The sequence below is a fragment of the Mauremys reevesii genome, linkage group 8 (genome assembly GCF_016161935.1).
Source record: "Mauremys reevesii isolate NIE-2019 linkage group 8, ASM1616193v1, whole genome shotgun sequence".
NCBI lineage: Eukaryota > Metazoa > Chordata > Testudines > Geoemydidae > Mauremys > Mauremys reevesii.
Genome location: NC_052630.1, coordinates 53,090,609 through 53,105,108, shown reverse-complemented (window position 1 = coordinate 53,105,108; position 14,500 = coordinate 53,090,609). Strand labels below are relative to the sequence as shown.

Sequence of the window (14,500 nt, the reverse complement as noted above, 5' to 3'; positions counted from 1 at the left end):
AGCACTTTCAATGCCATTTCCAAATCTTCTGAGACTAAAGTAGGTTACCTTTTCTAACCACCAAATAATTTAAGGTGCTGGTCATCTCTCATGACAGGTAGAAACACCCATTTCAATATATTTGCACTTTTACATTCTGCTGGGGGGGCTGAAATGTAATTTGACACATCAGCTAATCTGAGAGGAAAACAGGAATTATGGAATTTAAATTCTCACCTGAGCAGCTCCCAAGGGTGGGACACGTAAACGCTTCATGGCCTTCTGTCTGTCTCCATCTTCTAACTCATTGGTCACCACTGTCTATGGGCATAAATCACAAGAATTTAATGCAGGGTCTACCCAGTGAAAGAAAAAGTAGCAGAGTGATGACACATTACACATCAATTACATTATTATTATGAATTACTCTTAACATCACTGTAATTTCACATAGTGCAAGTTAACAGCTGAAGCCAATGTACACACAAACCCACAAATTACAAGTGATCAATGCCAGAAACTAGTGGTTCTTTCAAAATCAATTAATAGTTGCATTGGCAATTAAGGCATTTATTCACAACACAGTACAGGAGCTCAGGGTTATTACTGGTGAAGGGAAAGAAGAGCATTGTTTCTCTACATAAAATGGAAGCATTACACAGTTCAGCATTCTCTACCTCTGTTTCAGAGATGAGCTGGTTGATTTTCTTGCAAGTATAGAATGGTGCCACCTCCACATGGGCCACCCGCCAATCTGCACCCCGGGGTGTCTCCAGGATCTTGTCATGCTTCTTCAGGATCTTACGGAATCCTGTGAAGTTCAGGTTCTAGAAACAAGAAAAGTAAAACATATTTTTTTAGTCTCAGCTAACACTGAAGAACATTGAAATCTGGTAATATTCCAGTGATAGCAGAGAAAAAACAGCTAATAAGGGTTGTTAATTAGAGAACCTTTTGGATAAATATTTCAGGAGGGTTGTTTGGTCTACAGAGCTATTAAATAAAGGAATAAAAATACTTATTCAAAAAATAACAGTAAGACTGTGTGGATGGAGGGCATGAAAAACATGAAATTATTTGTAGAGAACTTCTAAAGTCTAATATTTATTCAGTCTCATGATAGTAATGTATGCAATACCAGCAGCTATTAAAATAGAGTTAATTAAAAAGACAATGTATATTCAGAGAAAAGGGTTGTGTCAATACCATCCAATATATTCATTTGCACAGATGTTTCAAAGGTTCTAAAGCAGTAGATGATCTGAGCGTGCTAACCCAAACACAGAATTACACTTTTTTTTTGCTTAGAAATGAAACAGATGTTTATATATAAAACAAGAACACAATTAAGAGAAAATCTGTAGAAGAAAAGTGATCACAATTAACTATAATAAAAAAGCATGAGATAAAATGGACTAGACACAGAAGAATAGTACATAAACACACTGAACCTTGTGGAACATCAATTTTTTACTCTGCAAAGTGAAGTTGCTGCCACCTCTCCTTCCCTAACCAAACGGGCAACCTTCTGGATGAAAACTCAATGTAGATAGCTGAGCTTTGGCTATACTGAGCACTTTTCCTACAGTAATTTTGATTCTGATTATTTGTTTGTATGGTCTCAGGTAACGGTAGCTCATTCAAGTATGTCCTGTGTACCATATCACATGTCTATATACTGACAGTTGTTATGATGAGCTCTTAACTGAAATTTATATGTGCAAAAAGTTGAAAGAGTAATTTTGTAAGAACAAAGTTACTTTTTGCTTCATCCTCTTATCCAGGCACCCACTGCCCAGGCATCACACCTACTTTTAGGGAGGGGGATATTTTTCTTCTCTCTTTTGGATAGGGAAGGCTACTGATTCCTAGTTCCTTCATTTTAAAACCAAAATTGAACACATTAATACTAGAGAATACACAGCAGTACAATGTAACACACTCAATAAGATATATCCTTGTCAAGAAAAATTAGAAAGCATTTTACATGTCATGGCAATTAAATCCCACCAAGTGTGTTCCTAGAACAAAATTTTGCATTATGTGAATAGAAAACAAGTCTGAGCTTGAAGTCAAAGGGAGCTGAGAGTATTCGGGATCTTTTCAAGATCAGGCCCACAGTAATTAGTTGGAAAAAAGAGGGTTAATATCAGAGGTATGTGTAAGCCCAGATTCATTAGTTTATATATTTTTTAATACATAGTAATGGAAAAGCTCATTATAGCAACTGGGAGTAAATTGAAGAGTGCTATGATCAAGCATATTTGAAATATTGTGGCATCTAACTATGCAAAGAAATTACCAACAGCACTTCGTGTTCTACTCAGCTTATTCAGCGTAATATTAGCTATACAGATAGACCAGACAGGAATTATATTTTTTTGTTTATAAAAACTAGCCCATGGACTAGATTTGAAAGAAAAATACAAAGAATGGCAGAATTCAATGCCTTTGGGAGCGGCTCCAACTAATCTACTGAAATGATTTTCAATCTAATTATGCCTGGAGTGATTTAATATCAGACCCCCATTGTGCAGTAGGTAAGGAAGGGACAGGGAGATGGGAATAGGAAGCCAATGCATTAATGTTCTGCATTACCGCAGAAAAGAGAGACTTTAATTACTTTCTGTTGGAAAAATCCAGCGTTTCACCCCTGGGACAGCAGAGCCTTGTTTCATAAAGTTGAAATGAAAAAATGTAATAAAATGATAATTTTGGTCACAGATTTTACTGTTGCCCTGAACTGACTAATGTTATTTGCTGGTGTGAGCAATTAGCAATCTCAGGAAGAACAGCCCAATATTTTTACATCATGTATCCTAGAGTTCTTCTTGCAGGGGAGCTTCCTCTTCTGACAGCACAAGTTCCATGATTCCAAAGCTGTGCGCTAAAGAAGTTAAACACTGCTAAACGGTAGTTTCAAAGAAGGACTTTTTCAGTGATACAAATACAAAAGCAAAAACTCAGAGAAATAATTTACTTAGCCTGAAATTCTGTATTTTTCTTACTACTAAGATAATCTTGTTTTTGAATAGAAGCTCTCTCCTCCAAACTCACCTTCTATTTCTACTAGATACTAAAGTGAAGTCCATAAGCCTAAATTATATATCAGTTTGCCAACATATAAATGACTAATACCACAAAACCACAATGATGATTTACATTATTCAATATTATGCAGAATCACGTAGGATGAGGGAACAGGCTCAGAGAGAAAGTGCTTGCTTGTATGTAAATGTCTGTTAATTAGAAAATTCAGGAGCGCATGCAGGTCAAATACATGTAGGTTTAACTAGGATATATTGATGTTTTTAGCCTTGCCATTCTTCCACCATAACAGTGGATTTTAACACTCCCTCCTACATCTTGCTCACTAGGTTCTTCTTTTCTCAATTTGCTCTTTTCAGAAACCCATTATCTTTGTGCTGCTGCACTGTGTAAAGCCACTGCTTTCTATGATCAATTCAAACAGTTTGTGGCTACTAATTTCAAGCTTTCCCCTTTTATGTTCACTTTCTCATATCTATTCCTCTATTAGTGAGATCTAAGTGTTAGTTTTACTATTTGGGTCATGACCTTGTTTTTTAATTGAGGAACCCCTGATGATATATGTTTGGCTGATACCCACACATAACTGGGTAGTTAAAATTACTCCATGGGTATGTATCCTGCAGTTTTAAGTAGCATTAGAATTGGTGCATGAATTTTTTGTTGTTGTTCTACTGCAGTCTATAAAAGATACCTACTGTTTCATCTTATTTTTTCCTTCTTTGTAACCCAACTCAAAAAGCTTCACCACTACACAAACAGAGAGAACTGTAAATATATTTGACATAATGCCACCATCCTGCACCTCACGTTCTATTTCTTCTATGCAGATTAATACAGTCTACGTTAACATTCCAGTTATGAGATTCTTCCCACCTTGTTTCATTTATGCCTAAGCAGATAACTGCCATAACTTATTAACTCACTTAGTGCTTACCATACTGCCTTCGTTTGTGTTCAGATGCTTTTTCATACACGTACTCTTTGTCCTTTGTTTTAGAACAATTTCATCTTTTTTTCCCTCACTTTCCAACCTGGTATAAAACCCTCAAAGATGCCCTGCCAGTTTTTGATGCAGATGGGTCTGCGTAAGTGGAGACTTGCAAATCCAAACAAGCTCAGAGTCTATACAAATGTTTAGTGAATGTAAAATTATCTTCTCTTTGGCACACTTACTAGTTGCTCTCTACTATCAGTGACTCCTTCCTTCCTTCATGACTGGTACCTAAAGCCTTTCCAAGGAATCATTTGCACTGTTCTCATCTTACCAGGCCACAGAAGTGATTCCTGATAATAAAGTCCAAGAGCCTAGTATTCTTTTTTAAAAAGAAATAAAAGGAAAAAGTGGCCAACATGGCTTCACCAGGAAGTGAGCAAAGATCTGAGGTTACTCTATCTACGTCAGGGTTGTGAACTAGCTGCCATTGCTGTAAGTAACTGAGTGCTTCCAGTAGTACTAGAAGCCTGTATCAGCTTATAGGCCAATCTGCAGCTTGCTTTGGCACTAGTTGGACCAAGATTTTCCAACCTGGGAACCTAAAGTAAAGCAATTAAATCCATGTTTAGGGATCTAAATACATTGTCTATTTTTGGGAAATGCTCAGGACCAGCAAACCCACTGAAGTCTAGGGGAGCTGCAAATCCTCAGAAAAAAAAATCAAACTACTAAAGCCTCGTCTATACTATGGAACTTCACAAAGTAATTCCCAATGGTGGGATTCTGTTTGGTAAAATTCCCTAGCATAAAGTCTGCCTTATTTAGGTGACTATACAAGGATGTAGGTGCTTTCCTTTAGGAACCCATGTTTGAACATTCTAGTTAAGTTCACAGGTTAAAAAAAAAAAAGTGGTTATGAAATTTTCAGTGTCACACAAAGTGTCATATTGTATGTAATATAAGAAACAATATTGAAAGTATTAAATGTCAGTAAAAACAGATTAGTGCACAGTACGAGCCATTCTTCTACAATGAGGTAAAGTAAAAAAACCCCGCCAATTAAATTGAATTAAATTATTGGAACACAAATCAGTCTCCACAACCATTACAATTCCATTTTTCAGTGCTACAAATCTAAATATGTCTAAGATTTAATTCTTTTATATTTGCCTGCAGGCTAACAATTTTTATGCCAAGTTGCATCTCATAGAATTTAACAGAAAAGTTAGAAACTCTTGAAAACGTGAGTTTTAAAAGAGAAAATGTTGATGCGTCAGCTACAGTGAGGTGAATGACACTACTATGGTAACACAAAAAAGAAATTGAATATATAAACAGCCTCATGCTTCTTTCCAATTTTAAGATATAACAAGTTTCTTTCCAGACTCTCAAATCTGGCTTTACACAGAACAGAACATGAACAAGTATATGGCCTCAAAGTTATAGTAGTGATTTATTTACTCTCCCATTCTCAGTCTCAATGTTCTGTCCTCTCATTGCAACGAGATGAAGCAATCCAATGACCAAGAATGATACGAACACTTAGGGCCCACGGGAAAACTGTGCCCTTCTTTTCTTCATACCTGATAGTTCTGCAGTAAGATGAGGCTGAGGTAGAACTCGCTGAAGGCCAGTTTTAGGTCTCTGATGTTTCTATGCTGAACACGCTCCTCATGGGACAGGTGGAAGACTGCCTTTCTGCGCTGCCGCACTGTGGTAAGACCACTAGTTTCTTTCTGTGCATCCAAAGATGACTGTAGTTCATTCTGAAGGGTAGCAGACCTGCGCTGAGCTTCTGCAAGCTTTTCTGTTAGCAAGGAAAAGGAACTGTCAAAAGCACAAATGGAGCAGGTAGCAACTTGTCTATGAAGGCTGAAATACCTTACTAACATTGTGTATACCGCAAAGTGCTTTTGTAGGGACAGGCTGCTGAGTGGAAGCATTAACTGTGTGACTTAGGGTTTGTGTACATGAGAAGTTACTGCATGGCAAGCCAGGGAGTGAATCTACAGTGCACTAGGCTTGTTACTCTGTAGAGTCACACGCTGGCTTGTTGTACAGTCACTTGCTGTGTAGAAGTAGCTCTTACACCACTAATCCCTAAAATAAATAAGGTTGCATTTCTTTCCAATGATTTTACAAGTATTTTATAACAAATTATAACTCAAAAATCCCAAGAAACTGGTAAATATTATCCACTTTTTGCAGGTAGGCCAACAGAGAAGTTAAATGACTTCCCCTTGATTATACATCATAGCAGTAACAGAACTAGGAAGGGTACCCAGGTCTCCTGACTTCCAGTCCTGTGCTTTAATTTCTAGACAATTTTTTTGTCATTGACAAAAGGAATCCCAGCTGGCATAGCCTATCCTGACCTCTACCCATAAATGTGTGCATTATTTATAGCCCCTATCAGTCAGAACTCCTGACATGGTGTTATTCCAGCATCGTAGCTGGAGGCAGGCAGCAATCTGCCTTCCTATCCTTCCTGCAAAACAAGATCACCTTGATCGATCAGTATATCAGCCTGCACAGAGAGTGTGCTGGTCACAACATGTCATTTGTGTTGTTCTAGCCAGTCCTTCAGCCACCCACTGGCTAGGCTGTCAGTGGCACCAGACCCCCAACTGACATAATGTACTGCAGCCCAGAACCCCTGAGTAATCTTCCAGTCTCAGCCTCCCAAGTTGCTGGGATTACAAGAGCATGCCACTGCGCCCAACATACAAAACAAGATACTGCATAAAATACCAAACTGATTTATAAGATACCAATGGTTGAACTTTCACATTTTCTCTTGTCAAGAGAGTGACATCAAACATCCTTAGGGTGGCAGAGTAAGATGCTTTTGCTTATTGGTTCTCGCATCCTAAGAAGGCATTAAGCAACACTCACAACGAGAACAAAAGCTTGTTAGCTAATATTATGAAACCTGACATCAGTTGGTAAGGCACTTTGGGTTTCTTTGCACCCGTTGCTGGACAGGAAAACATAATGTTTCACGTGGTCATAAAGAAATCAAAGAAAAAAAATTGGGTTAAATTGATCTGATGTATGAAAATGCTCAGAAGATAACTTTTACTTTTATCAAGTATTATTAATTTTTGCATGTAACTTGACATGCAACAGACAAATGTGCTTCTACTGTGATGAGAGGCTATGATACCAACACGTGCAACAGTTTAAAAATACAAACAGTCTGCAACTGGACGAATCAGAAACTGGACCCAGTAATGTGGTCATCTAGTTCTCCCTTCCCTGCAATTCAGGGTCACACTCTGTAGCACATTACACAGTGTTTTGCCAGTTTAGCGTTAAAGGGAGAGTCAACTTGATTTTTTTTTTTAAATAGGCTTTTTAAACATTTATTTTCTAAAGAAACAACCTGTACTTAGTTTTTCCTAAATTTTTTAAAAATCCTTTTAGAAACTGCTCCTAGGCCTATTTTTAGAAGAGTATTGGCAGGCCTCAAAGCACCACCACTAAATAAAGTCACCCCCCCCCCCCCTGTTTCTGTGCAACCACCCATCAATGACTTACTTCCTTACTCACTCAGTTTCAACTTTGCTGCACCTGTTGCTGGTAAACACTGCAGACCCAGGGGATTGGTATGTACCCTCAACAAAACACTGAAATCAATGACAGACAAAGTGTAGACAAATGCACAAAGTAAACTACAACAGGATTTTCACCTGTAGTCTCTTACAACTGTAGTAATATAAGAGGTCACTTGTAACAGTAAGTAGGCAAATTTGAGATGGAAATATTATTTTCATGTTAATTGTGCCCCCTTTGGTGATTGTACAATTAGGCATCTGCTATGAGGCTATTCCACAATCCATTAGCTCTCGGTCCATTTTTTCTAACATTCAACCTAAATTTTCTCTTTAATATGAATGTTATACCCTCCTGTACCATGCAAAGTTTCTCTCTGAATTAATCTTCAAATCTTTGGAGTGTTATTTCCACCTTTAGTCAGTTTCAGTTATTGTAGCTATTCTAAATCTTGCTTCACTCAATCCCACTAGCCCTCTCACTCACTTCTATAGTTCCTTTGAAATGCCTCCCCTTTGTAAACACCTTTCTAGTATTGAAAGCCCAGAACTATGTGCCATGAAAAATCATAACACTTTTCTGAAAAGATCACTAAAACCTGTGACAACCATGTTAAATTAGAGGAAACAATACCAGACAAGGCTGAAGCTTCTATATCAGTCTCCTATTAGAGTTCATTCTGAAGGCACAAACGATGTCTGTGTCACATGTGTTATTGACTACTCCTTTGTTATGGAAGGTAAATGTGAAACATCTTTACCCGCTACCCAGGGAGACAATGCAGCCCTCAGCAGGTGAAATTTATAAGTATTTTATACTTCAGATAATGCTCAAAATACCAGTCAACAGACCTTATATAATCTTCCTAGATGCCCAATTTGCTAATTATCAGCTTGTCTCAATTGTTTCCTTCCTAGGCAAAGTTACTCAGGGTACGTCCATACTACCCGCCCGGATCGGCGGGTAGCAATCGACTTCTCGGAGTTCGATATATCGCGTCTCATCTAGACGCGATATATCGAACTCCGAACGCGCTCCCGTCGACTCCGAAACTCCACCACCGCGAATGGCGGTGGCGGAGTCGACGGGGGAGCCGCGGACATCGATCCCGCGCTGTGAGGACGGGTAAGTAGTTCGAACGAAGGTAGTTCGACTTCAGCTACGCTATTCGCGTAGCTGAAGTTGCGTACCTTAGTTTGACCCCCGCCCCCACCCCCAGTGTAGACCAGACCTCAGATGGTGACGAAGGTACTCCAGCAGAATCTAATTTTAGGCAATACTCTAGACTCTTACATGGAGAAATCAGTTATCATACTAGTGGGATTTCTCCTTATGGCCACAAACAGTGGACCAACCACCATGTTTATTCTAGTGTATCAGCTATTTTCAACACAGCCTGCTAGCCATCAGGAACTGTTAAGCCATCTGCATGACGTGGCATGAGACAATTGAAACAAGCTGATAATTAGCAAATTGATGAGTGTCTAGGAAGATTGTATAGGGTTTATCGACTGGTATTTTGAGCATTATCTGAACTATAACATACTTATAAATTTCACCAAAAACCTTCACACAGGCAGATGATGCGTAAGACTTCATGCTTCCCTTTCTCCTTTTACATTCCTGTTGAATCATTGGCTGATATCATGAGATGCCATGGGCGCAACTGTTAAAATACTGATGTCACAGCTATAAGTAGCCTTTTGCTTTTGAGTGCATGGACTCTGCTGCCCCAACATCCAGACGATGCAAACATGTGGTCCAACAATCCCTGCTCCAACTTAGACCAACGAGATGGACACAAAGTTAGTAGGAAGGCGAAACTGCTTTGAAATGTACCAAAATTAGTAAACAGCCTAGATACTCAACTGCAACACTAGCCAGAAACATCAGTCTCCATCTGGAAGGAAGACTGCTCCCTCTCCTTAGATGTGGTGATTCATGTCTTGGTTGGTTGGACTACAGTAATGTCCTCAACCCAAGGACTGACCATGGAAAGTAAATGGAGATTACAGCTCATCGAACATGCAGTAGGTTCTCACCTTAAAAAGAGCATTTCACACTGCTCTTTTGTACACAGCACTTACTCCCCATATTCAATTCTGGATTTAATATCAAGTCCTGGTCCAAAATACCTTTAGAACTATCTCTGTCTACATAAATACTACAAGAATGGGTACAGTAGCTGCCAATACCCAGGAAGAATCCCTTGGGAGCAAGGAACTTTCACTGGAAGTCCAAATTCCCATTTTCTTGCACCGTTTCATACAGCAGCAGACCAGGATGAATTAAATGTCTTTTCAATTTGAGGATGCAATACAAGACACCTCTTTGGAAAGGCTTTCCCTTCAACAGAAACAGTGACCAGTCTACTTGCAAGTTTCCTTCCCTCCCTACATAAACCTTTCTAAAGATGGCGTACAGAATATCAGCTTACCAAGGGAGGAGCAAAGAAAGTACTCCTAATTTGGATAATAACCTTGAATTCTAGGTATTTCACACCTAAATACTATGATCGTTACTCTACAAATACTCATATCACAGAAACTGCCAACCCTGTCCATATTTGAGTAATCTTATCAGTGAAATATAATGAAAAAATTTCTACTCAGAAAACAAGGGGGACATCCTGGATCTACCCAACTGTCTCTTGGAACAGTTTCAGTGATTAGGACTTTGCAAAGGCTAAAGTCACGGTAAAGAAACTTGAGCATTATCTTTCTGAAAAAAACTGCTGTTCCTAGAGCTCTTAGATGTCCACACTAGAGCTCTTACCATGAGCTAATTGTTTACCAGTTAACTCAAAGTAGTTAACAAGTTTGTAAAAGGCTAAATGTCATCTAAAACATCACATTTTAAAATGCTTGCTCCAGGTTAAAATAAAACTAGTGAAGACAAGTCCAAAGACAGCTGAGGTACATTACAAGAGCCAAGAAAGCAAAAGCTGAGCTATTAGGAGGAAGGAATTTTTAGTCAGATTCTTATTAAAGCTGTTTATTCTTGTTAACACCTGTTTCACTTAAATGAGTAAATGCCATTTTGAATAAAAATGCCTTTATTCAATATAAAAAAACTCTTTTAATATGAGTTTTAACATCTTAATTTAACACGCACCTCAGATCACCCAGTGGTCCTCCCAAATTGTACACTATTTAAGGTAAAAGAAGCAGGAAACCCCCCTGAAGAGCTGAGATTACAAGCCTTCTTACTTTATATATGTAATAAAGAAACAAAAAAAGAGCACAAGCTCAATTTCTCAAAAATCCTTTGCAAGTCACTTAGAATCATAGAATCATAGAATATCAGGGTTGGAAGGGACCTCAGGAGGTCATCTAGTCCAACCCCCTGCTCAAAGTAGGACCAATTCCCAACTAAATCATCCCAGCCAGGGCTTTGACTTAATAGTGCTTGGAAAATTCTGCTTTGTTGAAGACGATATCTAGCCTCTTTGCATTTTTATTCTTGGAGCCCATGAAAGGCAGTAGGGATTTAAATAACCCAGCAATGAATCTTACACCTTATTAAAATACCATTTTATTACTTTGACATGTACAGAATGAAAATAAGGCAAAATATATTATGTTGCTATTGCTCTTTAAATCATCTACAGAATTGCTTAGGGCACATGCAAAGCACAAAAGAAATCAATTTTTTAACCTGCAGCAAGCCTTGCCAAAGTCCTTGGTGGAACTACATTCTCTTTTGCAACACACAGTATGACTTCAACTTTGTTGCTTTTAGTGACTTCTAAACAATTTGCTACACAGAAGGTCAGAAAAAGCACATATTTAGAAACTGAAAACAGCCTCCAGGAGTATATTGCACACTACATGCCCTGGTGTCCACTGACTGCAGAACCAAAGTGAAATCTCAGTGGCAAAGGTTGAAGAGAAAAGTGATACCTTCTGGAGCAATTGCCAAATTCCGTTTCCATCAATCACATTCTTAGAGTCACCCATTACTTCCTGACATGGCACAAGAGCTCTCAAAAAGACAGGTTGACTGCTATCCATCTGTATGTGTGTCACTGACTATGCAACTAGATACTCTATACAAACAGAAGGTTTGGGGAGAGGGGCCAGCAACCAGGCCGTGGGTAAGAAGTCTGCAGTAAAAAGCAAGCCAACAAATACTCCTCTAGGGAGTGATCAAGAAGCATTCTCTGAAAACAGCTTCCATGCAGCCAGGTGAAGGGTCTCAAAGGTCAGATGGTCCTGTGAGATCAGGTCCAGGCAAAGCAGGAGCAGCAGCAGAGGTACTACTGATAAGTCTAGCAGTGTGCTAAACCAGTCCTGGGGCAGCCACGCTGGGGCCATAAGAATAATTCTCACCTGGTCCCACTTGATTTTCAGAAGGACCTTGTGAACCAGAAGAACCACAGGAAATGCGTAGAATAGGAGCTCTGTCCACTGAAGCAGCAAGGCAGCTGAAAGTGAGTCCAGGCTGTGCCGCTGCAGCAAACAAAACTGATGGCATTTCCTGTTCTTCTTGGTTGCGTACAGGTATACCTGGGAGATGAACCTGGTGATCTCTAGGTGAAGGGACCACTCATGATAAGAAGAGAAACATCTGCTGAATGATCGGCCAAGGCGTTCCGGGCTCCCGGAAGATGGGAAGTCTCAAGGCGGATGGAGTGCTGCACACAGAATTCCCAGACGGATGGCCTCCTGACACAGGGCAGAGGAACATGCTTGTCCCTGCTTGCTGATGTAGAACATGGCCGTGGTGTTGCCTGTGATCTGGGGGAGAAACACTTGGCAATCTAAATGGACCGCTCTGAGCTCCCTGTCATTTATGTGCAGGAGAAGCTCTTCCTGGGGGGATCAAGATGGCCTCCCCAACCTAGGTCTGAAGCATCCAACGCTAGGGACACTGACAGCTACGCGAGGGTGGGTGGGCAACAAAGGGGGCATCCCCATTGCTGACTGGAGGTCTTTCCACCAGTTGAGGGAGGTGAGGACCAGGGCTGGAACAGTAAGCACCGAGTCCAAGTGGTGCCTATTCGGTGAGCTAACCACGTCTGCATGAGTCTGAGGCACAGCCCTGCATGCCGTACTATGTAAATGCATGTGGCCAAGTGTCCCAGGATCTTGTGGCAAATCCAGGTTTTTGTGATTGAGTGAGCCATGACCCTGGATATCAGGTCCGACATTGTCTGGAATCAAGCCTCTGGAAGGAATGCTCTGGCCTACGTTGAGTCTGAGTCAGTCATTGAGGTATGGGTAGACTTGAATGCCTTGTCTTCTGAGGCATGCCACTACCACCGCCATATGTTTTGTAAAAACCCGGGGGCCTGCAAACAGGACAAAAGGCAGAATGGTGAATTGATAGTGAGTCTGGTTTACTATAAACCTGAGGAATCTTCTGTGGCCATGGAAGATGGAGATATGAAAGTAAGCATCCTTCAAGTTGAGTGCAGTGTACTCACCTGGATCCAGGGAGGGGATAATGGAGGCCAGGCAGACCACGTGGAACCTCCATTTATTGAAATATCTGTTGAGGCGATGCAGGTCCAGGATGAGGCGAAGACTCCCTTTAGCCTTTGGGATTAGAAAATATAGGGAGTAAAACCCCTTCCCTCTCAAGTTTTGAAGCACCTCTTCCACGGCCCTAACCCATCTGAGAGTTTGCATCTCCTGGGCTAGGAGTTGCTCGTGAGAAGGGTTCCTGAAGAGGGAGGGGGATGGAAGATGGGAGGCAGGGATGGATGTAAACTGAAGGGTATAACCATTTACCACTATATTTAGCACCCAGCTGTCCAAGAGGGACCACGCCAGGCTGAAGTGGGAAAGTCAGTCCAAAAACAACAGGGAGGAGGAGGAGGAGGAGGAAGAGGCCTGTACCACAGGAAGGGCTTCTTCTTCAGCCTCCATGGGGCTCACATTCTGTGTATCAGTACCAGAATCAGGGTCCAATGCCAAGTGGTGTGGGAGCCCGCCTCTTGGAAGCAACCGAGTACAACTGGTGGGATGACAGACCCTGTACCAGGGGAAACCCCCATGGGTTCCAGAATGGCCATTGCATAGGCCACTGTCCATCTGGTCAGTTACCAGCAGGTGGACCCACACTGGGGTCCGGCAGCATGTAATATGGGTATCGGTGGCAGCCCTTGGGATGGGTGTAGGGCTTCACTTCACTTCACCTTAGGATGGGTGTAGCTCGTGATCTTCAAAGCTGGTGGTTGCCCCATCAGAGTCGGTGGTACTGGGAGCAGTATTAAGTCCCTGATTGCTGCAAAGCCCTCTGGGGTAGAAGGCACCGTGATTCCACTGGTGCTGCAATGACTGCCTGATGCCGGCAGGGGGTCCCGCACCGGACTCAACGTCCCTCTGGGCAGAGTTGACGGTGCTGCCATGGGACTAGGGGTTGAGGAGTGGCCCAACGCAGGTCGCACTCTACTGCCTTCTGCTTGATTTCCTTTCTTCAGCACTGGAGAGCACTCTCTCTCTCGGAGCACTGCTTTTTATGTTTTTTCTTTGGCACCAAAGATGGAGAATGGTGCCAGGAAATACACAGTGCCAAAGGGGCGCTTCGCACCAAGGCCGAAGTGCTCAGTGCCGAATCTAAGCAGCTTGGCTCTGACGCCTGTCTAAAAGCAGTTTCCATGAGGATAGCCCTCAGCTTAACATCTTTGTCCTTCTTTGTACGAGGCTTAAAGTCCCAACAAATCTGACATAAATCTTACGTAAGCCTCTCCTAGACTCAGACAACTGGAGTGTGGGTCACTCACAGGCATAGGCACAAGGTTTGAAGCCCGGGGCATGCCCGGCACCAGGGGAGAAGGGAGCCCCTCTATGATAAAGGAAGGGATCTAACTATCTACACTAGTACAGAACCAGTCACAATATTTACACTACAACTATACTAAGAATAATACACTAAGATACAGAGAAGAAAACCACTGAAAAATGCCTTGCCAAAGCAAGAAGAATTGTTCCAACAACCTTTGTGCATGGCAAAAAGGAACTCAGAGGGTGCAGG

At 41.2% G+C, this 14,500-nt stretch overlaps 1 protein-coding gene across 4 annotated transcripts in view; it reads right to left on the bottom strand.

Moving 5' to 3' along the window:
• The window catches only part of XPR1 (xenotropic and polytropic retrovirus receptor 1), a 303,371-nt gene that overhangs the window by 60,166 nt on the left and 228,705 nt on the right, over positions 1 to 14,500 (bottom strand). For all 4 annotated transcript variants that reach the window (XM_039483399.1, XM_039483398.1, XM_039483397.1 and 1 more), the window contains 3 exons: positions 5,548 to 5,771; positions 657 to 806; positions 217 to 300 (listed from right to left, as the gene is read on the bottom strand). In XM_039483399.1, coding sequence (XP_039339333.1) covers positions 217 to 300; positions 657 to 806; positions 5,548 to 5,771 — 458 coding nt within the window. The remainder of the gene's footprint in view (positions 1 to 216; positions 301 to 656; positions 807 to 5,547; positions 5,772 to 14,500) is intronic.